Source organism: Xyrauchen texanus, chromosome 18 (assembly GCF_025860055.1).
Source record: "Xyrauchen texanus isolate HMW12.3.18 chromosome 18, RBS_HiC_50CHRs, whole genome shotgun sequence".
NCBI lineage: Eukaryota > Metazoa > Chordata > Actinopteri > Cypriniformes > Catostomidae > Xyrauchen > Xyrauchen texanus.
In genome coordinates this window covers 37,676,820-37,700,274 of record NC_068293.1, presented here as the reverse complement: position 1 = coordinate 37,700,274, position 23,455 = coordinate 37,676,820, and the positions used below count along the sequence as shown (strand labels likewise).

Here is a 23,455-nt window from a genome sequence, read left to right as displayed (position 1 = left end):
CACCGAGATTTAACCAGATTCCTTGAATCTTTTAACAATATTGTAGAGGGTGAAATGCCCAAAATCTTTCCAATTTGTCTTTGGGGAACATTGTACTCAAAGTGCTGGATTATTTGCTGAAGCATCTGTTGGCAAATTGACAAATCTCGAATGATCCTTGCTCTTGAAGGACTAGGCTGTTTTTGGAGGCTACTTATATACTATTGCACAATTGCCTCACCTGTTTAACATCTCCTGTTTTAGATCACCTTGTTATTTCAGTGTCAAATTGTTATTAGTCTTAAATTGCCCCTGTCTCAACTTTTTGGAGCATGTTTCAATCATCTGATTTGAAATGACTGTACATTTTCAAAAAAATTATCACAAGGAAAAACATCCTATAATGTTTAGTTGTAGTGCTTTCAATATAGCAAAGGGAGAATATATTTTCAAATCACTCCTTTTTGTTTTTATTAGCATTTTTCATACTGTCTCAACTTTTTTTGAATTGGGTTTATACATGATATCACTATAAAGCCCCGGGGGGCCTTTTACCCCAAGTGTGTGGGCCCTTAACCCCAGGTGTCTGGTAAAAGTCCCACTCAACACCTTTTTAAAAAAAAGGAATTTTGATCAAAGCAACCTTATTATTTTGCTATTTTTTTGATTTTACACAAATTATTGCTACAGTTTGTGACCAGAAAAAATCCAATATTCCTCCTACATTTTAACTGGTATTTTACAAAAAGAATTTACTGCTCAATACTGTGATTGACCAATCAAAATCAAGTATTCCAGAGCACTGTATAAAATATATGTAGGCTACAGTTTTCTCTTCTTTTAGTGTCCTAGCTTAAGTTCAGTATCCTTCTCCCAGAACAAGGCGGAGATGATTTATGATATTCCCATGGTTGTTTTTTGTTGCCGTTGTTGCAGGCCTCATTATAGCTCTGGAATGTTCATGCTATTTATGACCCACTACTCAGTCAAGGTCCCTACATGTTTTTATCCGAGCCTTTGATATGTGATTGTTATAAATCTACTCTGTTTGATTGGAAAATGTAATGCTATCAAAACTGAATTATAAAGAGATTTGCGGGGTAAGAATCAAGGATGTGAAGTTCTTTAAGTTAAAATAAATTCGTAACAGATGTTAAACAATTTACAGTTTCTTAAGCATTTATGTACACTTGAATAATGCCAGACCCAAATAGCTAGACTTACATTTGGAAGAGACATTTACATGCTTCAGAAGTGTGTGTGTGTGTGTGTGTGTGTGTGTGTGTGTGTGTATGAGAGTGTGTGTGAAAAGGCTGGTCAGACTGTCTCAAACTGTCTATTGGTGAACACCAATGCCACTATCTGCCTAGAGAGTAACTATCGAACCCTGATCGAACCAGAAAAAACTTCTTCCACAGCAAAAACGGCACTTCAAGTGTTACAGAATGCTTCATTATTTAGCTACAGTATGTGCATCTGCCAACCAGACATGTCTAATCAGTATGGTTGCTTTCATATATTGAAGATTTAATCTTGTTTATAGTTAATAAAAAAATTAAAGATCTTTGTATAAACAATATGTTACACCACCGTTATGTCTAATAATGAAATGTAATATATTAAAAAAATGTCTTTCAATTGTCAGAAAAATGAAGGAGGTGTGTGGGCTTTGCTGGAGGAGGCTGATAAAACAGCAGAAGAGAAGAAGGGAGAGGAGCTGGTGTATGAGGCCATGGCTGTCTCTCTCAGCAAGGCTTGGAAGATTCTAGTGACCCACCTGGAGAAGAGGAGATCTCTCCTGATTTTGGCTTGCCATTTCTTTGAGTGTGCTCTGGAGGTAATAGAGAAAGACAAGAGAGACAGTAATGTAGCCTGCAGTCTTCTAAACATGTATTTTCCATTATTACACTAGGGGGTAACTAATAAAAATACCAGGATCAGGAAACTGTGAGTGTAAGAGGACTGCTTTGACAGTCTACTAGCTTGCTGGGAAAGTTTCACACGAAACCTAAAGCTTGTGTGCTTGTATACATAACTGTGACAGTAGTGACATTTTGAGAAATCATTTGGTGAAATCCATCATTGCAATTTTTCAGAAATTCACCCCAAAGCAAAATACATATGACTAGTGGCTTTCTAAAACAATCAAGAAGGAAAAAATAAATTGTATAATCGAAATCAAAGCTTGGATGTCTGAAGGATTTTACATGCTCTGAGGCGTTTATACTGTACCAAAATAAATAAATAAATAAATAAAATCTTGTTTAGGAATAGAATGGATGTTTTTTGTTATTCCAGCTTTAAAGTTGGGAAATGCTGTGCTATTTCATACTGGCTGAGCATACAATGTTGTTTATTTGTTCAGTGTTTGTTAACCTGAACATCTGTCTCCACTAAAAATTGTATTTTGAACGATCTAAAGGTTGAGATTGTCGCTTTTATATCTGCACTGGCAATACATGGTTCAGTTAGAAATGATAGATTAAAATAATCTACTGTTTGACTTAAAATTAAAGCATATAGAAAGCAATAGATGTGCAAATAAACCATTATGATCATGATCATCCATTGAAGGTTGCATCATTTGAGTAGCATGTAATTAAAGCATTGTCATTCACCGGCAGTTGGTTATTTAGAGTACACACCGTGCTTCTGAGCACATGTTGAAATAATTAAATATGTTTAAACAGATGAACCCAAATGTGTATATTTGCTCTTTCATAGGCAGGGGCATAAAAATACCTCAAGTAATTTTTTTGTCAGTAAGACTAAATCTAACCAATTTCATGTTTTTCTGGCAAGAGTGCAATACTCTTGTGAGTCACTGAGTTGTCCAAACCTTTTCCATTACAGTTTGCCATGAAAATCGATGAAGCTGAGGACTTTCAGAGTGCTGGGCAGGAGCTGACCTCTGCAGACGGCAGAAATGAAATACTTCAGACACACACCACTATTAGAAGAGGTAAGGTATCTATCTATCTATCTATCTATCTATCTATCTATCTATCTATCTATCTATCTATCTATCTATCTATCTATCTATCTATCTATCTATCTATCTATCTATCTATTTATCTGTCTGTCTGTCTGTCTGTCTGTCTGTCTGTCTGTCTGTCTGTCTGTCTGTCGGTCGGTCGGTCTGTCGGTCTGTCAGCCGTTCTCTTATATGAATGCACATTTGGTGTATTAATAACTAAATATAACTGGTCTGATCTCTTACCAAACATGGATGGCATTTGTAAAATGGTGAAATTGCATGACCACATTTGTGTTAACGTGCCCCAGGAACTTGTCCATAATTTTAGAAACTCCAATAAGAAATGCCTGTTAAATTCAAACATATTTGAGTCTGTCATTGATGGAGGGCCTAGACCTCCATCAGCATCACGGGAAAATAGGAAAAGATCCTATTATTTTTCTGAATTTGTGGACAAGCACTGCTTAAATGATTAAACCATGCAGAATTATGTTGAAATTAATCAAAACATTTATCCAAAAGTAATTGGATTAGATTACCCCAAATATTTTATCTATTAGATTATATTACTGATTGAATTTAGTCATGTAATTTGTAATCAGTAACTGATTACAATTCATAAGTAATCTGCCCAGGACTGCATATATTGCTTTAATGCTGTATCTGTCTGTCTGTCTGTCTGTGCGTCATTCTCTGTCTGTCTGTCTATCGTTCTATCATTCAAGCCTTCTTTTTTCTAGTTGAATGTGCTGTAATATCAGATAAATGAGCTGCATTCATTGCCAGCAAATTATTCTGATATATTTTATGATTTTTATTCATATGGGAGATTAGATCCTATGAGATCTTGAATTTACATTTCCTGTCAAGAGCACTTTGGTCAACTTTAAATATATATATCAGACGTGAGCTTCAGTTAGGGCTAACCGTAGTGCATAGAGGAAAAGAAAAACACAGATAAGATCCATGCAGGCACAGCTGATTTAGGGCCTTTGGGAAGCTTTCATCATCAGTTACAAGTGTGGTATGTAGGGTAATTAAATGAGCTTCAGATATGTGGAGGAATCATCCCCACAGTCTTTCCAAATCCTGTATGTACAGTGCTGGGCAGATTACAATACTTCTGAATTGTAATCGGGTACTGATTACAAATTACATTAAAAAAATTGCAATCAGTAACGTAATTTTACAGATTACATGTTTGTGTAATCTAATATGATTACTTTTGGATTACTTCAATCCTATTTTTTTTATTTGATGTCACTTGCATTTCTATGAAAGTTTCAAGAGGCGCGTTACACAAATGTGTTCATGCAATTTCACCATTTTGCAAATGCCATCCTTGTGTGAAGTGATTTGGGAATCGACATCTCAAAGTTATCACTGAAGCAAAAGTGCATTTTGAAGCCGAGGTCAAAAGCAATTAACAATACGAACACCATTTTTACACCGCTAATGTAATTGAATATGAAATTTTAATGCTTTTGATGGACAAAATCCTTTTAAACATATAGTGACACATGGTTATATTACAACAGGATGATAATTCAAATACTACTTAAATTGTGTTCATCAGAATTAAGAAATTTTAGAAAACATGCAAACATATCTTCGAATGCTTCTTTAAATTTGATGTTGAATAATTTGCAGTTGACAGGATATTAACTTTTGGAAGGCAGAGTTTACATTGCAAAGTGATCTTTTTCCCCTGTGTTGCCTTAAAAGGGAAATTATCTCTGTACAATGGTCAAACACTGATTTAGACCATTCCATCTAAACCTGGCTTATGACGAGAATCAGGTTTGTGTACAATTTGACAACCCTCCCCCTCTCTTCCGAAAACACTCGAAGAGTGAACATACTGTATATCGTATTTAGGCGTGGAAGGAGTTAGGAGTGAAAAATGTAAAAGATTTTAAAAAGAGAAAAAAATCCATATAATAAACAATTTACTGCCATTACCTAACATGTTATCATGTAATCCATGAGAAAGATTACAAGTTTTTGTTGGATTTTACTCCACTTTTCTCCCAAATTTGGCATGCCCAATACCCATTGTGCTTTAAGTCCTCATGGTGGTATAGTTACTTGCCTCAATACGGGTGGCAGAGGATGAATCTCAGTTGCCTCTGTGTCTGAGACATTTTATCACGTGGCTTGTTGAGCATGTTACTGCGGAGACCTAGCGCATGTGTAGGCTTCACGATATTTTCCGCGACATCCACGCACAACTCACCACGTGCCCCACCGAGAGCGAGAATCACATTACGACCACGAGGAGGTTAACCCAACGTAACTCTACCCACCCTAGCAACCAGGCCAATTGGTTGCTTAGGAAGCCTGACTGGAGTCACTCAGAACACCCTGGATTCAAAATTGCAACTGTGTTAGTCAGCGTCTTTAATTCCTGAGCGACCCAGGCATTTTAAAATGTAATATAATCCAATTACAAGTAATTGATTTTCGCAATCTGATTACGTAATACAGATTATATGTAATCAGTTACTACTCAGTACTGTGTATGTGTGAATGGACCCTTTTGTATCATTTAAAAACACTGTACACACCAAATACCCCAGAATTATTGTTCACAAAAACAAACTTGTGCTCTTTCCCCAGGGATGTTGGAGAAGTCAATGCTGGTATTGAATAAAAGTCGTGAGTTGCTGGAGTTTTTGAAGGATTTCCAATCTGAGCAGGCCCTGCAATATGGCAGAGCTCCTCAATGGGCCTGGAACAGCTGTGGAAAGGTTGAGGGTTTAATGGAGATTCTGCAGGACAGACGCAGGCAAGTGGACCTCTGCATGAGACGACAACAGCATGAGCTGGAAATGATCCACCACATATGCCAATGGGAGCAACAGGAACAGGAAGTAAGTCGCTTTGACAGAGAGAAAGTAATGACATATAGCCTACATGCGAGGATGAATAATGAAAGCCTGAAATATTCCACCAAATCAAACCTTACATATCTAAATACATATTAATATAGTAGGTTTGGGGTAGGCAAGAACACTGTTTTGAATTCAGATTTTTTTTCTGGCCCAGTATTGGTATTTTGTTTATTTCTAATTAAAAAGTAAATGATGAATACTTCGAAAAAGTTTAAATGTTTCATTTCTGCTACATTAATATCACCATTACTTATTACATATTGACTGTTTTCAAACAGTCAATCCCGAACACTGCTATTGGATGGCCAAAAGACAGTCCCACCCCAAACTCATGCCGTTGTTTGAGGCAATGTTGCTTTCTGGGTATTATGGCTTCTCAAATAGAGCAATGCTCTGGTAGTGCCACAGAGCCACAGTATTTACACTTTTTTTTTTTTTTAGCAGAAACAACCTAAAAATTACTTTTCATTGTGTCTAAAATTAAAAAAAAAAATATTTTGACATTGAAAATATTACACACATCTCTTTTAAGTCAGCTGTACTGTGGATGGTAACAGCAGAATCTATGAGACACTGCTATTTACATCTAAACATTTAGCAAATCAAGAGTAGAGTTTAAGATATCATTGCTGAAAGCAATTCAACATTCAAACATTTCATGTGACGACCGGATATATTTAAAGCAGAGAAAGGTCTGGCTTTGCACCAGATAGGGGTTCCTCAACCCACTAGCAATATTAGAGGAAAACTAGTGAAAAGAGACCCTCTAGACAACATGGATTCTATGCCAAGTACTTCACAGAAGCCTATAAATAATCCTACAGCCATTATGTATTGAATAGCTTGGTAATTAAATATGATATGACAAATATGGGGTATTTATAGTGGGAGTCATTATTTGCGTAAGTGACTTTTTGTGTGCGCACTAGATTTTACAAACTCTCACATGGTAAAGGTTTTTCAAGTATGGTCACAGGCGCTCTGTGAAGACATGTTGATGACCGACAGCCTTTATAAAAATGTCACACTAAAATAACTTGCCAACATGCTTAGCATGCTGAGAGGGGACAAAGGGCACATGCTTGCTTTTGATCCAAGCTCTGTGGAAAACCACTTACTGCTACCATTAAAGGGTAATGATGTAGCTTTCTTTTACAAAATATTAATTTGAAATGTATACTATAAAACACCAGCCATTCTCTCTGTTATAAATGTAAAATATTATCAAATGTTGAAGTCCTGAAATGCATTTAAAATAATGGTGAAATGCACTTATTTTGACTTCATCACCTGTGCATGTTAATGGACAGTCTCACAGTCTGTGGCTGGGGTGATGCTATAATAATTTTGGGTGGATATTTATTGTATACATTGTAATATATTGGATTTTATTCCCCATTTAAAACTCTAAATAAACATACAGTATATATATATATATCTCAGAAGTTATAACACAAAATAAAGAAGAAATACTTTAGAGATTCTGCTCTTTTTCAAGATCAAATTTGTTACACTGATCATGTTAACTCAATTGAGCTAAAGGTCAGATTTCCTTGCTTCATTTATGCACACAAGATGCTCTTTGGTACATTCACAAATCATGCTGGATAACATGGATTTTCAGGAGGCCATGCCAGTTTGAGTGCATGATGCCATTAAAGCAAATGAGGGACATGCATAATGCTAAAAAATTCTGAATATCATGTACAGTACTGTGCAAATGTCTTAGGCACATACAATGTTTCACAAAAGCATTTGTCTTAAGATGGTTATTTATATCCTCAGCTTTAGTGTCAATTGGAAATGTAAATGTTAGACTCCCAAACATTACTTTTGCACATAGAAAAGATCAATACAGTAGAACAGGGAGCCCTGCAACAGATATCATGGCCCCCATAAAGCCCCCCACTGAACATAGTCTCTGTCTGAGATTACATAAAGAGACAGAAGCAATTGAGACAGCCTAAATAGATAGAAGAACTGTGGTGAATTCTGCCAACAACCAAGAAAAACTGTCCAGGTGTAACTAGGTAAAAAACTAGGTAAAAAGGCAAAGGAGATCACACCGAATATTGATTTAGCTTTTCTTTATTGATTTTCATACAAATGTTCACTTTGTATGACATAATTGATAAATGAAAACTATTTATTTTATTCTTTTTTAAGACATTCTCACTATACAAAAAAGTTTTGAATAAGAAAAATGCAAAATAAGCATTTTCACTTTGTATCTTACAACTGTGCAATATGTGCTTTTAAATAGGTAACACAATGGTTTAAGGAAAATACTGGTTTGTTCTTGGAAAGCAATCAGCTGGGTTCATCACTTTTGGAAAATGAAGATTTACTGCAAGAATATAAAGAGTTTGAATTGAAAGCCAAGGTAAGAGATTGCTAGACCTTTATAAACATTTGGCCACCAACATAAAAGGGAATCAAATGATCAAGGTTCAAACTCACCATTCAAATATTTTTCAGTATGTTTTAATATTCCCATAATACAGCACTGTATATCTTAATATTTAAAGGAGTGTTCCAGGTTCTATACAGTTAAGCTCAATCGACAGCATTTGTGGCATAATGTTTATTACCACAAAACATTAATTTAGACTCATTCCTCCTTTTCTTTAAAAAAAAATCAATGCTACATGAGGCACTTACAATGGAACAAATTGGGGACAATGAAAGTCCACTTAAAAGGCACTTAATAATTCTTCTGTTAAAACTTGTGTATTATTTGAGCTGTATAGTTGTTAAATGGTCCTTTTTACAGGCATTTTTAGGTTTTAGGGTTTGTTGACATTACATCGTCATGGTAACGAAGTTGTAAAATTGTCTATATCTTTGCACAGAAAAGATTTATAAGTGATTTTATTTCACTAATATAATGTTTACATGCTTATCATTTATGTCTTGTGGCAACACTTTTGAAAGGGTATTTTAACATTCAAAAAATGTGCCCCCATTTACTTCCATTATATGTGCCTAACTGTTACCTCGATTTTTTATCTTTTTTTTAAATCTTTTTATCTTTAATAATTAAAAGTTGGAAATCATACTAGTTAGTTTTCCTTTATCACAGTTGTGTACATGGTGAATTCTAAATAGTGCCAAGACCTAATTCACGCTAGCGCCATCTTTGGAAATGACAACGAGGCTGTGAGGGATAGTCTTACAGTATCAATGGGCTGTACTGCAGTTTGTTTTTGAATCGTTCTGTGGACAAAACATTAATTCAATATCTGTCCAAGAACATTCAGTATACAAATAACTCCAGACAACATGAGTTGTGGAAAATCAGGTGTGATCTAGGAACTTTTTATAGCCTTATACCTTTCATGCCATTGAAAATCTGGCAAGCCTGTCCCTCACAGACTCGTTGTCAAAGGTGGTGCTAATGTGAATGGTTTATGCTTCAGTTTGAGTGGATGTTTCCATTTTTGCCATGTCTCTAAAATTAAAAGTGTCAATTTAAAAAAATATTCCAGTTGGGTGTCAAACATGCTTTCTAGGTGATATGTTTTTTTTTTTTTATTGTATAAATGTACATGTTGTTCTAATGTCCACAAAATGTAACTTTCCATCCTGTAAATCTTATGTAATATCCCTTTAACTAACAAAAGACCTTAATGACATCATCCTCATTATGAGCATGAACCGTTTGTAAGATTGTCCAGAGTATACTTCTGAAAGCCTGGTATATCCATATAGAAAATTACGAGAACAACAACAATCGCATATTCAATTTTTTTTAAGTTTCAGAGTTCGAAAGGTATCAGGAATGATCCAAATAATAAAATAAGCTTCAGTGGGCATCAAAAACTTTTTGCAGGTCAGATCACTGAATTTTGTGTCGTATCTTCTTTCAGGACTGGGGTGTACTGGTTGAGAGGTTACTACATCAGGCTGCTGAGCTGCTGTCCTCAAATGACTGCACGGAGATTCAGCACTTGTCTGAGAAGAGTGAGAAACTCAAAGCCATGCATGAGCAGTTCTGGAGAGTGATGATGAATCGGCTGGCTCATCTACAGGAGAGCAATGGCTTTTACAGCAGTGCTAATAAAGTATGTAATGGAGATGCTCTTCACGTGCTGTGACTTGGCTGATAGCTGTAGATAACTGAGCTGCTTGAAATCTCAACGTAGTTCACTACTGATAAACACTTCAGAGGCTGTATTTCTTCTCACTGCCCTAGTAACTTGATGTAACTTTTTTGTTGAGGCACTACCCCCTAGTGGAGATGAGGCACTACTCCCTAATGGTACTTGTGAGAATAGGAATTTAAAGCGAGACAATATAACATGTGATTCATGTGGTGTCATGTACACAATTTGATATACTACAGTAAAGTTTAATATACATAAAAGGTACAAAAAGTACAACTTTGCTTGTGATCGGCCGGCATGTTTTTTTTGAATGGCTGATGATGATACCGATAACTAGAGAGCAGGGTGGTGATGGGTGATATAATGCTGATGTATACATAATACAATTTAATGGCAGTAAATGAGATGTGCATAAAATTACTGAAATGTCTGTGTATATACATTATATTATATGTATTTACTTATTTTCCCCCAGGCATTTGAGGTGCTGGGTACCATAGAAATTGCTATTAAAGACCTGAAGGCTCAACCTCTGTCGTTACCTGAGCTAGCAAAGAAACATAAAGCAATTTCACACAGTATAAAAGAGGCTTCCGTTGAGCCTCTTCAGAGAGGTCAGCTGTTACTTCAGAAGCTCAACCCGCAAAGGTGAGAAGACAAAAATCATATGCCACAGTGTGTTAAAAATAGACCCAATCACAGCAGATTTTCTGAATCCAGAATCTCAGTGCAATGATAACAAGATTGTGATGTTCTGTGCAGTATCAGGCATCCACTGAGCATGTGTATTTGTTTGTTAGTGTCCACGTCGGAGGGCTGCAAAGGATGCTCAGATACATCAAAGAGAGGGTAGAGGTGCTGAGTCGCGAGTGCCACGCCCACAGTGATCTCACAGGCAAAAAACAGCAACTGTTGACTGCATTTGAAGAACTGGTGGATAAGGTATAGAAAACATGGTGTTCTCTCTGCACACTGTTTAAGACTATTTGTAGATCTGTTGTTGACTTCTCATAAGACAAAAATTGAATTTGAGGGTGAATCTCGCACACCCTGCCAAGAAGACGTCCAGGTCAGATTTAAAGCTTCAGTGTGTCATTTATGCACCACTTGTGCCACTGAGTGGAATAGCAAAAGTAAACATTGTTTTCAAACAGCTTTCTAAATACGCCATCTTCCATTGATCAAACAAATAGATAGTTGCCCCCAAGTCACTCCATTGGTTTAGTCAATGTTGTGGTCAAAGTTGTGTTGAGCTTGATGGGCTGCTCAAATCAAATAGAAGAAGATTTATAATTTTCATGAAAATTTATGTGAAAGAAAATCAAATTTTACCTATAAAATCTGGTTATGCCTCTGTTTCCTTTAATTTATGCTTAATTAAATAAAAAAAAATATTGCATTACTGTATTATAATTTTACTGTATTATAATAATGAGAATCTCGTGAGAATTGCAATTGAGAATTAAAAATTAAATTAAATGTAAAATGTTTAGATGCATTGTGGTAATGATAATTTGAGAAGTGAGTTTACTTGTCATTAAAATAATTACAATTGAAAACAAATCATAAAAATATGCTTCATCTAAATGCTAAATATAAAATGTTAAAATATTCTATATTTTATTTATTTATTTATTTTGGGATCAAAAGTATGCTGCCATAATCCTGCTAAGAAATATAAAAATAAAGGTAAATCTGACTTTATATCTCACAATATTTACTTTATTTCTCGTAATGGCAAAATTGTGATACATAAAGTCTCAATTGGGAGATATTAACTTGAAATTCTAAAATGAAAGTCACAAACGCGCTAAAAAAGAAGAAATGTGTGAGATATAAAGTTGCAATTGCCAGATATAAACTCAAAATTGCAAGAAATAAACTTGATATACCGAGTTATAAAGGCGCATTTACTTGACATTAAGTATTTTGCGAGATTTAAACTTGAAATTGCAAGAAAAAAATCAAAATAAAATAAGAAGTTGGATATAAAGTCGAAATTGCCAGAAATAAACTTGAACTTGCGAGATGTAAACTCCAAATAGATAAATAACTTCCAAAATATAAAGTCACAATTGTGAGAAATGACTTATTTGTAAGGTAAAAAGTCAGAATGACCTTTATTTCCATCATTCCCTGGTGGAATCTGGCTTTAATAGGAAATATGACCTGGAGATGTGTGATGTACTCTACTGTACTGTAAAATCAACTAACTCACACATGATGTCTGATGTAATTTAACATCTGACGAATATTTTCTCATTTGCTTATGTGAAGAGACTGCAATTTCTCATAATTATATATCTTAATCCCCTCTGAATCTCTCCAGGTCTCTGCCTGGATTAAGAGCAGCAACAGTGTCCTCTCTGCTAGCATAGAGCCTGGTTCAACTTTAATGGACGCCGAGGACACACTTAACAAACATGTTGAGCTCCTTACACAGTCTCAGGTGATGCCATGATCAAACACAACAACATTTAGATTACAACATGATGTTTTATTGCCATATTTTAGGACTTAAAATGTTTGTGAAAGTGGCTTAAATTTCAAGAGCATTCAAGACTCGAGTATGCTTTTCTTCTCATCTCAAATTTTCTTTTTCTGGATGGTGTGTTTGTCCTGCAGGATGTCATGAGGGAATCAGAGGCTGTAGCTCGTTTTATAAAGGAGATGCGGGGGCTGGAAACCTCAGAGACGGTCGAGTTGTCTAACAAAGCCTTGCTTCTGGCAGAAGAGATGAAAACATTGGTCAGGGACATTTCAGCGCATGTGGAGATCCTCAGACCCTTTGTGGACTTCTTACGCTCTACTGATGAGGTGTGGTTATACCTCTGTTTATACATTTTGAAGTTTTTTTCAAGTTAAAATAAGAGTAATATTCCATTCTTTATGTGAAAATAACATTACTCCAATGGATATATTTGTGTGCTGGCACAGGTTGAAGAGCACATAAGGACATTGCAGGAATGCTACAAGAACAGGCCAGAAGAAGAGGAGGAGAATGAAGGAGCAGGTGCACCCATGAAGGAAATATTGGATGCTAAGTGGCAGTCTCTTCTGCAGAGTTTTTTCACCATGCAGGACCTCGGCAACAATTTCATCAACTCCTCTAACATGGTAGGAAACTTTTCAGGTATGATATTGCAAGCTCCACAACTGATGATCTTTACAAAGCAGCGTGGACAAATCGTGGGGTTTACTTACTGTAAAATAACAAACATTAAAGGAATATTCAGGTTTAAAAACATGGTAAGCTCAATTGACAGCATTTGTGGCATAATATTGATTATGAAAAACATTTATTTTGACTTGCCCCTCCTTTTCAATAAAAAAGCAAAAATCTGGGTTGCAGTGAGGCACTTACAATGGCAGTGAATGTGGGCTAATTTATTAAACTTTAAATTGCTTACTTTTACAAAAGTATAGCCACAAGACATGAACAATATGTGTGTCAATGTGATTTTAACATGGTAAAATCACTTACTAACCTTTTCTGTGTAAAGTTATAGCCAATTTTACAACTTCATTGCCATGACAATGTAATGTCAACAAACTCTAAAATGACTGTAAAAATTACAATTGAAACAACTTTAAAGTTCAAATAACACATGCGTTTTAACAGAATAATATTTATGTAAGTGCTTTTATAAAATTATATGCTACACATTTCTGCATTTAAACCCTCCAAAAATTGGCCACATTCACTTCAGTGTCCAAAGCATGTGCTCAAAATGACCAGCCATTAGCTTCCAGCCAGACTGCGATGTTCCTCACTAAATTATATCTACATCAACTTAGTCAAAGGAGGGACAACACTCTCTTAAACTGCATAGAAAAAGAATTTACCACTAACAAAAGCCTTCATCGGCCAAAATCAAAGGACAATGCATCTACGTGTATTTCCTCAGTTCATTCGGGATGACTTCAGGAACACAAACTTATAGTTCATACAAAATCCTGTTTAATCATTGACCCACAACACTTACTTAGTTTACTAATTTTAACCACTACTATTTCTAAACATTCAGTAAATAACTAATAGTGGCATTATATTCATTCATTTTCTGTTATAGCATAATTTCATGTACAGCTGCTGTCCCTCACTGTAACCTTGATTTTTGCTTTTTTTTTAAAGAAGAAGAATATGGATGTCTAAAAATGTTTTTTTGTGATAATCAATATTTTGTCACAAGTGCTGTCGATTGAGCTTAACTTGTATTGAACCCAGAATATTCCTTTAACTGAGGCTTTAAAACACTTTTGAACCCTAATTTTTCTTTGTTGATTGATACTGATCGCAGGTCAGTGACAACGTAAATCTGAATATTAAAGCAGCAGGACATGTTGTGGAAAAACAAATGGAGACTCTGGCCAAGAAAAAATCGGAGCTCTCAGAGTTGTGGACGTCTTGGCAACTTCATTATGGTGAGATAAAATCTGTGAAGAAGCAGTGGAAAAAATTCAAGGATCAACTCAAAAAGGTAACTTCCTGAGACACACAGGAGAAACATTAAATTCAGTGTGTGACCCTATTTACATGCAATGCATGTTCCTGGTCTTATTGCGCATAAATTATCATTGCAAGTTATTCCACACACACACACACACACACACACACACACACACACACACACACACACACACACACACACACACATGTAGTGTTTCCATGTTTTATGGGGACTTTCCATAGACATAATGGTTTTTATACTGTACAAACCTTATATTCTATCCCCTAAACCTAACCCTACCCCTAAACCTAACCCTCACAGAAAACATTCTGCATTTTTACATTTTCAAAAAACATAATTTAGTATGATTTATAAGCTGTTTTCCTCATGGGGACCGACAAAATGTCCCCACAAGGTCAAAAATTTCGGGTTTTACTATCCTTATGGGGACATTTGGTCCCCACAAAGTGATAAATACATGCTCACACACACACACACACACACACACACACACACACACACACACACACACACAAAGTGTTTGTAATGTTTTATCAAGATGTAAAAACTTGCTGTTACATCCTTTTTGTTCTTTTTTACAATCCAATCAATTTTTAATGATTAAAATCAAGTCATACACTACATTTCTTTTCATTGAATGCCCTGTTACACTCAGAAATACATCAAAATATGGAATTAAAATGGGTTGCGAACAACGTTTCATGGTATGTAAATGGTCTTCACTTATATAGCGCTTTTTTTTAACCTTAGAGGTTACCAAAGCTCTCTACACTGCATCCCAATCACCCATTCACACACACACACTCATACACCAATGGTGGCAGAGCTGCCATGCAAGGCACAAGCCTGCCATTGGGAGCAACTTGCGGTTCAGGACACTTCGGCATGTGGAGACGTGTGGGCCAGGAATCGAACCGCCATCCCTGCGATTTGCAGCCGACCCGCTCTACCACCTGAGCCACAGCCGGTGCGGCTATGTGATATAAGACAAAATGTACAAAATGTAGAACATTTAAAGGGACTTGTTTCTTCCGACAAAAAAAGTTTATTAAGATATAACATTTTTTGTTAATTGCCTGCAGGTTCTTCATGACTTAAGAGCAATGGATGAGATCTTTGCTCCAGCATCAAAAGTTGATTTGGGTGGAGATCCTCAGTCTGTGTCAAAGCTACAGGAGAACTTCAACTCTGGAAAGCCACAGTTCCTAGTAAGGGAAACATTTTTTGATCTGTTTATGATCTGATCTGTTTAAGCATCTTCACAAGCAACTTCAATTTCAAACACGCCATAGCAACTGAATGCAGAGGTGGAATTCCTGGTTAAGACTTCCGAGCTGCTTGCCTTGAAAGGTATACCAGTCAAAGAGAAGAATGAGAGAGTTTCTGAGCTTCTTCAGCTGCATCAGCGTTTCAGAGATAAAATCAGAGAGTATGAAACTGTTCTCAGCATGGCCGTCAAATTCCATCAGCTTTATCAAGAGGTAAAATCCCATTTCCATCAGAATGCTAAAGAATTCAAGAAAGACTTGAAAAGCATTCATTTGTGATCTGCTCCATCATGTTGAGCCACTTTGACTCAGAAACACATTTTAGTTTTATGCACTAAAATAATAAAGGATGATCTCTTATCCTTGATGAGATTTCTAATAATAATTGTTTTTACTTAAAAGTGTTTTTACTTAATAGTTTTACTTTAGTGCATAAAACTCAATGCTTCTGGTTCAAAGTGACTTTAAATGATGGAGCAGGTCACATAATGTAATGGAATTCAAAATCAGAATCAACATGCTGTAAAACAAATTACTTATAGGAAAACTTGACATCAACTTTTTTAATTGTACATCTTACTATTGAGATTTTTCTTCACTGCCAATGCTCATAAGTGGATTGGCCAAACCTGTTAATTCGAAGTGTGTGTTTACATGCTTTTTGCCATGTAGTGTAATTATAGCCTTAAACAACAATGGGTATACTTTTTATTATTAATATTTGCAGCTGGATAACTTTTTAAAGACAGAACCTGTGGCCGTGTTCAGTAACAGCAGCCAGGCCAGGTGTCAGCTGACCCAGCACCATGAGAGGCAGAGGCACATGCGGCATCTGTACAAACTCGCCCTCTCCCTGGGTGCAGACATCACCTGCACTGTGCAGCAGTCGGTGAGCAATGGGATGATTACATTGCAATATTGCGTGTTCTCATTATCATCAAAACATTTCTTATGTTTCATGCCATGCATTTTCTGCCTATCCATATCTTTCCTTACCCGCACGAGAAACATCTTTTTTACTTTAGAAATGAACCCGTATCAGCGCTTATTTTTGTGACTTTTAGTCCATGTCTATTAGCTTTGAATTTCCCTCTCCTCCCACATCTGCTGCTATCTGTCTACCCAGGGGAAAAAAGTATCTTTACATGCTAGAAGCCAAAGTTGAGGAGGAATAGGTGTTATGTTAACAGCACCGTACATTACAAGTTAAATTACAATATAATATGCACCCTGTCCTAATACACATCCACTGGCATACTCTCCGAAATTTGAACTCAAGACATTTGTCTCTCATTTGTAGAATTCACACACCCTTAAACAAGCTATGTGAAATCAGGTATCTTTTTTTGTTTTTGTTAGATAGCCTATTTAATTGTAGCATCATGTATTAATTGAATTCTTTAACTGTGTAGTTTAATCAAATATATTAATAATATTTTATTTTATTCTGTTTATTCTAGCCAACATATGTATACTGTATAAAGGTATAAAGGGGGAAGAAAAGGTTGAGCCATCTGATTTGTCCTGCCCCAACTTCTTGTTTCTTTAGGAAATGCACAGAACAATTAGGTCTTAAAGCAGTTTCATGAGGCCTTTAACATGGGCAATTATAAATGACAATAAACTAATGCTAAAAACAGCATATCCATCATGATATTAATTTATTGACCCTTTTTTTTACAGCCTGTGATGATATGTTTCTAGCTAATTTAGCTGAGAAAATCTAGCAAACACTTAATATTTATTCATTTTAAATGTATAACATAACATTTGGGTATATTATGCTGGCATTCTTTAAATAAATATGTCACCAAATACAGCTGCTGAGGGAGTGACTGTCAATTTGGCATTTTTTTCTCCTCTGAATGCTGTAATTAATCTCTCTCAATTTTTACTCTTTTGGAAAGTCATGGAAATGTGATATTGGATTTTTTTTCTTTTCCTTGTGACACAAATGGGAATTCACAAATAATATTGGTTATGGCCTTCCATTCACCGCTATAGAAGTTTACCACACTATACTGTAGTTTACTTCCGTGTAACTTGCTGCTTTAATGAAAACTGTATGAAAGTGTCACAAATACTGTAACCACCTGTCTTCCTATCCAAACTTTATGCTCCAAGCGTGTGCTGGTGTTGTCAGTGCAACGGCTACAGGAGAAGCTGGAAAAGTTGGAGAGAGGAAGTGCTAACTGGGTTGCTGAGGCCAACAAGTGTGAAGAGAGTTTGATGAGCAACGTCCACTGCTGCATCTATACAGGAAGAGATCAGTGAGGTGAGTATTGTGTAAGTTTTGCCCAGGGGTTTGGAGCATTTACATCTCTAATCAGCTGTGGTCTAAACACATTTCAGGAAAGACACTGATTTTAAAAGCTCCTAAACTGTGGTTATTAGTTTTTTTTCTTTGTCAGTGTGATGGGGGTCATTTTATACAGTACTGCTCAAAGGTCCGAATTCATTTTGAAAATCAAAAAGTTAAACCTAAAAACAAACAGTTTAAGGATTTTGAAAAATGTATAAGTGTTGCCGGTCCTTCTTGCCACCGAACGGGATGCGAACCGACGTCGCCACTAGTGCACCTCTTCAGGTCAGGAGAGTGAAGTTTACTCACTGCACAGCTATCTACCAGCTGTCTCCCGTTACGCTCACCCCCTAAACCTCACTCCCATCTGGGTCACGGCACCAATGTTGCCGGTCCTTCTCGCCACCGCTCCGAACGGGACTCGAACCGACGTCTCCGGCGTGGGAAGCGGGTGCTCTAATGAGGAGGCAAAAGGCTACAGCCTCTAGCGTCAGTCACTAGTGCACCTCTTCAGGTCAGGAGAGTGAGGTTTACACACTGCACCACTATCTACCAGCTGGCTCCCATTTCACTCACCCCCTAAACCTCACTCCCATCCGGGTCACGGCACCAATGTCGCCGGTCCTTCTCGCCACCGCTTCGAACAGGACTCGAACCGACGCCTCCGGCGTGGGAAGCGGGTGCGCTAATGAGGAGGCTAAAGGCTACAGCCTCTAGCGTCAGTCGCTGGTGCACCTCTTCAGGTCAGGAGAGTGAGGTTTACACACTGCACAGCTATCTAAGCTGGCTCCCGTTACATAAGCAATATAACCACAATAAGCAACAATTTCTTGGTCACTAATAAGCAAATTTGTGATGTTGGCCATGTTAAATAGTTTGTACAAAAGGTCATTTTTCTGTTCTTCCATTGAAGCACACAAGATGCACTTTGGAACATTTATTTCAAGTCATGCTGGAATAACACGGATCATCTGGTTTTTCTCAAACTTGTGGAGTTGAGGGAAAAACGGCGACATACCAAAAACTACATTTCAAAAGGATTGAGAATACTGATTTGTGTCGTTGACATGCAAATGTTGACAGTCATGTTTTTATGTTTTCAGATGTATTATATCTAACGTCAGAAAACTATGAAAGTACAGAAAGAGTTGATTTTTAATTCAATTAATGAAATTCTTTAGAAATGAGTTCTAAAGGTTATGGTATGTTATCATAGGACAACCCTCTTTTCTGAAAAGTTCAAGATAAATCGATTCCCCTTGATATTAAAGGGATAGTTCATCCAAAAATGAAAATTCTCTCATCTCAGCTCTGCTGGTCCTTATAATGCAAATGAATTTTGACCAAAACTCAGAAGTTCCAAAAAGAACATAAATGTAATTCATATGAATCCAGTGGTTAAATTCATATCTTCTGAAGTGATGTGATAGGTGAGGGTGAGATTAAGTCTAAACCATATAACTGGTAAACTGGTAATCAGAAGATCACTGGTTCGATCCCCACAGCCACCACCATTGTGTCCTTGAGCAAGGCACTTAACTCCAGGTTGCTCCGGGGGGATTGTCCCTGTAATAAGGCTCTGTAAGTCCCTTTGGATAAAAGCGTCTGCCAAATGCATAAATGTAAATGTAAATTTTTTACTGTAAATCTACACGTTAACTTTCAATTCCACATTCTGATGTGGAAGTGACTTTCACATTCAGCCACCTACTGGTAGGAGCAAATGTGGAGATTTAAAGTAAAAAAAGGATTTAAAAATGTATCTGTTTCTTACCCTCACCTATCATATAGCTTCTGAAGGCATTGGTTTAAACCACTGGAGTCTTATGGATTACTTTTATACTGCCTTAATTTACTTATTTTTTGGACCTACTGAGTTTTGGCCACCACTCACATTGATTGTGAAGACCAACCGAGCTGAGATATTTTTCTAAAAAGTCATAAACTTTTGGGATGGCTTGAGATTTCGTATTCTTGGGTGAACTATCCCTTTAACTACAGTAAATGAAGAAGGATTTTAATACAACCCTGATGTCTGTCATCCTTCTTAAAGATGCCTTAACTAATTTTCCTGCCACAAATTCAACACTTGTGTCTGGCTTATGTAGCTCTCTCTCATTGTCTCTCTCTCTGAATTATTTATAGTTTATCTGTCCTTGTTAAATTTAGTCTGTGGATTGCAAGGGATTCTGCCATATGTCTCTCATCACTCCAGATAGGAGGAAGGATTCCATTCTTTTCACATACTTCCTCCCACCCCCACAAATCCAAAAATCAATCCCAGGATTACACAGCAGGCCTCACAGGGCACAGGTTTCTATGCATAGTACCTTACATAGGGCATAGTTACATGCCATACTATGATTTCTGATTACATATGTAGTTTAGTTTGGTTTCAGTGTATAAGGGAAAATATTGTATTTTTTGATTGACAAATCCACATTGTGTGCAAAATATTTTTTATAATATTTAAACTGAGGCTCAAAAAATAAAAAAAATAAAACAATTATAAAAACAAACAGTGGGGGACATAAGTCTGAGAAAATGCTTCTATTTAACATTTTTCTATTTCTAGATAGACAGTAGAATTTCAGTGAAAAGTTAAAATGAAGATTTAGCATGACATTCAGAGTTTCTTCGATTTGTTACGTCCCCCTTTTGCTTTAATGACAGTATACACTCAGAACTCCACGCGTTTGTCCAAAACCTGATGATCCATCTTATCTAAGCATGATTCAAGAATGTCCCAAAGTGCATTTTATGTGCTTCAATTAATGACAGACATCTTAAATCTCTCATTTTAATTTAAAGCCATTGTTTTTTACTTGTGTTAAAGTCCTAAAGCTTTATTCATATTAATTGAGATTAATGAGAATGCACATGCACAGGTGGTAGACCTTTTGAAATGATCAACATAACCATAATATCATATTGCAACGTTTTATGAGCTGTGTTAAATGTGTGTGAGTGTCACATCCTCCAAATTTAGATTTTAGGAATCTAAAAGCTAAAAGAAAAAAACAGAATACAATAAACAATTAATAATTAACCAATTAACTCCATGATACTCCATAGTATTCCATAACCTCAAACGCTATCTTTCTCTCCAGTGGATGGAGAATCCAAAACTTCTTAAGCAGATATCTAAGTCACTTATGTCAAGAAGAGTTGCCATGCTATTTCAATTCATGACTTCTGAAAGACTTTAAATAGAGTAATGAAATTTCTAAAAGTAGCTGTACTTCATTCAGTACTCTCAGTACAGTCTGGCACTGCTGAGTCTGTTAATGTTCTAGGCTATTTGAGAAATGTAATAACTGTATCCAAGATCCATACTTGGGTTGTGACGTAGCCTATGCATTTATCTAACATTGGCAGTTCACCGTGGAATTGCCTATAGCATTTGAAAAGGAAGAAAATACATTTGAAAGCTGATTTTTTAAGGAAATAAATGAAAAATATTGAGAGGGTTATGCATATGTACCTAAATAACTTGATTAGAAACAATATAATACATTTCTTTTCTTTTTACAGATGAACATATTCTAGATGTAAACATATAGGGGTTTACAGTAAAGCCTGTTAAATGGGCATGACTCATGTGAGTCACCATACTGTATGTTGTCAGTCAAACCAATATAACCACCACCCAGTCATAAATATGCATAAGTAAATAAGATGCCATTTTAGCTTGGACAGTTGCTGTTGTTTATCTGCAGGGAAAAGTGATTTCTCTCCCCACCACCAATTCTCTCAAAGTTCACTGCTACAGTGTACTTGTTATGAACAGAAGGCAGCGAAGGCAGACGAGGAGACTGGATCTAAACGCAGGCTTACTTTATTTAACAAAATCAAAACAAACACAAAGGAAAACCCTCAATGGGGAAATAAACACAACACTGAGAATACGGGCAGGGAAAACACACCGGGCTAACAACGTTCAACGAAAGACAAGGACTGAACCAAAAACCAGGATATAAATACACAAGGACAGGATGATTACAAATGATACACAGGTGAGCACAATGAACAAAATGGCAGTGATGATGACAGGTGGATACTGGGAAGTGTAGTTCTTTAAAACAATAGACTAGTGAGACAGTGGAGCTAAGCAAGGGACAAAAGTGAAAACTACGGAAAACAAAATGGACAAAAATGGAAACCAAAGGGGCAACGGTAAAACCAGACAAGGTAACCCTAACATAGCCGCCCCTCTAAGGATAGGATCCCAGACGATCCTAAAAGAAAAAACACCAAAAGACAAAAAGGAACCCACAGAAAACAAAATGATGGCACCGGGGGAACAGAGGGCAGACAGGAAGTCCAATGGGGCACAGAGGGCAGGCAGGAAGTCCAAGGGGGCACAGAGGGCAGGCAGGAAGTCCAAGGGGGCACAGAGGGCAGGCAGGAAGTCCAAGGGGGCACAGAGGGCAGGAAGGAAGTCCAAGGGGGCACAGAGGGCAGGCAGGAAGTCCTAGGGGGCACAGAGGACAGGCAGGAAGTCCAAGGGGCACAAAGGGCAAGGACAGGTTCAGGTGGTCTGGGAGCTGGTCACCGGGCAAGGATAGGTTCAGGAGGCCTGGGAGCTGGCCACAGGGCAAGGATAGGTTCAGGGGACCGGGGAGGAGGCCACTGGACAGGAACAGGGTCAGGGGGCCTGGGAAGAGGCCACAGGACAGGGGCCGGGTCAGGAGGCCTGGGAGGAGGCCACAGGACAGGGACTAGGTCAGGGGGCCCGGGAGGAGGCCACAGGACAGGGGCCGGGTCAGGAGGCCTGGGAGGAGGCCACAGGACAGGGACTGGGTCAGGGGGCCCGGGAGGAGGCCACAGGACAGGGGCCGGGTCAGGAGTCCTGGGAGGAGGCCACAGGACGGGAACTGGGTCAGGGGGCCTGGGAGGAGGCCACAGGATAGGGGCCGGGTCAGGTGGCCTGGGAGGAAGCCACAGGTCAGGAACAGGGTCAGGGGCCCTGGGAGGAGGCCACAGGATAGGGGCCGGGTCAGGTGGCCTGGGAGGAAGCCACAGGTCAGGAACAGGGTCAGGGGCCCTGGGAGGAGGCCACAGGACAGGGGCCGGGTCAGGAGGCCTGGCAGGAGGCCACAGGACAGGGGCCGGGTCAGGAGGACTGGGAGGAGGCCATAGGTCAGGAACAGGGTCAGGGGCCCTGGGAGGCTCTGAGGACGGAGCTGAGGAAGGCTCAGGAGACGGAACTGAGGAAGGCTCAGGAGGCGGAGCTGAGAAAGGCTCAGGAGGCTTTGGGGGCAGAGCTGTAGGAGGCTCTGGAGGCAGAGCCGTAGGAGGCTCAGGAGGCTATGGGGGCAGAGCAGTAGGATGCTCTGGAGGCGGAGCCGTAGGAGGCTCGAGAGGTTCTGGAGGCGGAGCCGTAGGAGGCTCAGGGGGCAGAGCAGTAGGAGGCTCTGGAGGCGGAGCCGTAGGAGGCTCGGGAGGTTCTGGAGG

The 23,455-nt window shown here is 38.0% G+C and overlaps 1 protein-coding gene across 1 annotated transcript in view; it reads left to right on the top strand.

The window, feature by feature from the left end:
- LOC127658707 (coiled-coil domain-containing protein 141-like) overlaps positions 1-23,455 on the top strand; it is a 44,170-nt gene that overhangs the window by 3,842 nt on the left and 16,873 nt on the right. The window contains 16 exon segments of the mRNA XM_052148142.1: positions 1,625-1,816; positions 2,833-2,941; positions 5,576-5,829; positions 8,114-8,233; positions 9,720-9,914; positions 10,432-10,604; positions 10,757-10,898; positions 12,286-12,405; positions 12,582-12,773; positions 12,894-13,073; positions 14,258-14,437; positions 15,511-15,636; positions 15,721-15,909; positions 16,424-16,585; positions 17,821-17,952; positions 17,954-17,971. Of these exon segments, the coding sequence (XP_052004102.1) occupies positions 1,625-1,816; positions 2,833-2,941; positions 5,576-5,829; positions 8,114-8,233; positions 9,720-9,914; positions 10,432-10,604; positions 10,757-10,898; positions 12,286-12,405; positions 12,582-12,773; positions 12,894-13,073; positions 14,258-14,437; positions 15,511-15,636; positions 15,721-15,909; positions 16,424-16,585; positions 17,821-17,952; positions 17,954-17,971 (2,484 nt within the window).